Source organism: Sinocyclocheilus rhinocerous, unplaced genomic scaffold (assembly GCF_001515625.1).
Source record: "Sinocyclocheilus rhinocerous isolate Xijiao unplaced genomic scaffold, SAMN03320098_v1.1 scaffold2164, whole genome shotgun sequence".
Lineage (NCBI taxonomy): Eukaryota > Metazoa > Chordata > Actinopteri > Cypriniformes > Cyprinidae > Sinocyclocheilus > Sinocyclocheilus rhinocerous.
The window spans coordinates 23,976-26,464 of record NW_015652161.1 but is presented as its reverse complement, the minus strand read 5'-3'; the positions used below and the strand labels follow the sequence as shown (position 1 = coordinate 26,464).

General features: G+C 37.8%; 1 protein-coding gene across 1 annotated transcript in view; it reads left to right on the top strand.

Moving 5' to 3' along the window:
• The window catches only part of LOC107713874 (trafficking protein particle complex subunit 10-like), a 39,819-nt gene extending 39,032 nt beyond the window's left edge, over positions 1–787 (top strand). The window contains exon 14 of the mRNA XM_016519520.1: positions 350–787. Coding sequence (XP_016375006.1) covers positions 350–582 — 233 coding nt within the window. The 3' untranslated portion in view covers positions 583–787. The remainder of the gene's footprint in view (positions 1–349) is intronic.
• The last annotated feature ends 1,702 nt before the right edge of the window (positions 788–2,489 follow it).

Here is a 2,489-nt window from a genome sequence, read left to right as displayed (position 1 = left end):
CGTTCGAAGCTGTTGTAAATTACTCTACAAACATACACCTTTATTTACGTCTGTCTGTTGCTCGGCAACCACTTTGTTGCAACCACAACTGTTTCTGAGGAGCTACATTGTTTGGTGGAAGAATACTGTTTTTATTAATATCATTACACTTTATTTGCTCTGTTTTATTTTGTGAAATCTTACTACGTATATAGATGCTTCGCGTCGTGCTTAGCTGTTATAAATTCACTGTAAACCACGGCTTCTTGGGGCTTATTGCTTTAATTGGCGGTTGGTCACGAAGAGTGTTTTCTTGGTGTGAGTGAATCAGTTCTGATTCATACGAGTCATGACTCTCTGTGCTCCGCAGACTCGTGTCTGGAGAACGACAGTCTGTCTCTGGAGGATCAGGCGGAGACGGCGAGTCTGCGCAGCCGAGGCAGTGTCCAGTCTCTGGGCAGCGGAGAGTCTGCGCAGCCGCGGGGCCCGATGCCCAAACGCCAGGCTTTCGGCCCCGGACAGGTGTTCAGCAGCACACAGGGCCAGCAGGTGTTAGTGCTGCCCTCCGCTGACCATCACCTGATGGAGGTCAACGTCACATGACCCGCCGGGGGTCACACGGACACAAGACTCGCCTCCGTCACGCGCTTCATGAGACACCAGCTGTCTCTCAGATATCCCATAATGCCTTGCAGCCCCTCCTCTGTGTGCTCAGGCGTGTGTGTGTGTGTGTGTGTGTGTGTGTGAGAGAGAGAGAGACACCTGCTGTACATAATAGATGCGATTAAAGAGAATCTTCTGAACCAAATACACTCAATCATGATCACTCACACTGGGGTTCTGGGATTTGCATATTTAATTTTGTATTGGTTTTTGGAACTAAAGGTTTCCAGGGAAACGCCTGCGCGTTATTGACTCAAGACACGCCCCTTCCTGCCGATGTCACATGATTGATGCGTCGCAATGACGACCATCGTGACAAATCTGGTTTTTGTTTAATGCATATGAAGAACAGTCATATTTCGCTCCATTTTAGACATGAAAAGTGAATTAAAAATTTAAGCTCACATCAGTGGGTGTATTTGTTATAATGCTCAAAACTGAACACGTGATTTTCATAATTGTTCATGCAAAAAAAAAAAAAAAAATGTATCCGAAAAATAATTTCTATTATTTTTTTTTGCATACCTTTTTGCTTATTATTTGCATAAAATAAATATAAATGACAAAAAAATTATATTAATAATTTTGCATAAAGTTTATTTGACATTTGTACTATAAAAGTAATGCAAAAAAAAGTGTGTATGTATATATTTGCATACATTTTATATTACATTTATATGTAATATATGTGAATATATATATAGTTTTTTTAATGCAAAAAAAAAACTTGAATTATTTTTTAGATACATTTAAAATTATATACATGCAAATAAATTGGCTTTTTTGCATTAATTAATTTAGATTTTAATGGTCATAAAAATTGACTTCATTTTCTGTTGGTTTTGGGCTGAAATATGACCTGGGCGTGTGTTTTTGTGATGTTTGTGTTTGGATGTGTGTAAATCTCACAGAAAGTGTCTGTCAGGACGGAATCGATTCAGATCCATCAGCTCTGTACAGTAACGAGAGCCTGACGACAGACAGCAGGAAGTGATGCGTTTCTCCAGGAGGAAGAGGCTTGATGTGAATGTCGTGCGTCTCGTGTGTCGTCTGTGTTTCAAACCTGAGAAACAGAGAAGCTGATGTGGGAACAGCAGTCGTCATATTGTCACAAAACTTCACGAAACTTCACACGCATCACCTCTTCAGTTCATCTGCTCACTATTTATTTCCTGGATTATCGTTGCTTTGCTCTGGTTGGGTTCAGGACCTCGTGATTCTGGACTTCAGACGTCATGAACACAAGCTGTTTGTAAACTGTCAAACATCACAGATTGTATTTAGATTATTTAAATGAGAAGAATATGTACGCATTATACAACTGAAAATATACATATGTTTTAAAAGGATGTTTGTTGTCTTGTTTTTCTATTAAAAAAAGTCTATTAAAAAGAAAATATTTCTACATGAAAATTCGTTCAGCATATCTTCAACATACAGGCTTCTGTCTAGTAGCCCATTTTCAACATTTTTAAAATAATACCAAAAAACCCTAAGATTATTTAAATAATCAGTGTTCACAAACCTGCTTATTTAAAATGACAAAATTTCATTTTTTTTTTATTTCTGGAAAAGAAAAACTCATTAAATTCCCTTACTGTTTTATTACAAGTTTTATTTGAGATGCCAAAGTGACAATTCTCACAAAAAAAAACTTCTCACAATTCTGACTTTTATTTTGAAATTCTTAGGTCACATCTTGCAAATGTTTTTTCAGCTATTAAAAAATAAAAAGGTCATTTTTTTTTATCCCACAGTTTGAACTTTTTTTTCCTGTTTTTCCTGTGTGTGTGCGCGTGTGAGTGTGTGTGTGTGTGCATGAGAGTGTGTGTGTGTGTGTGTGTGTG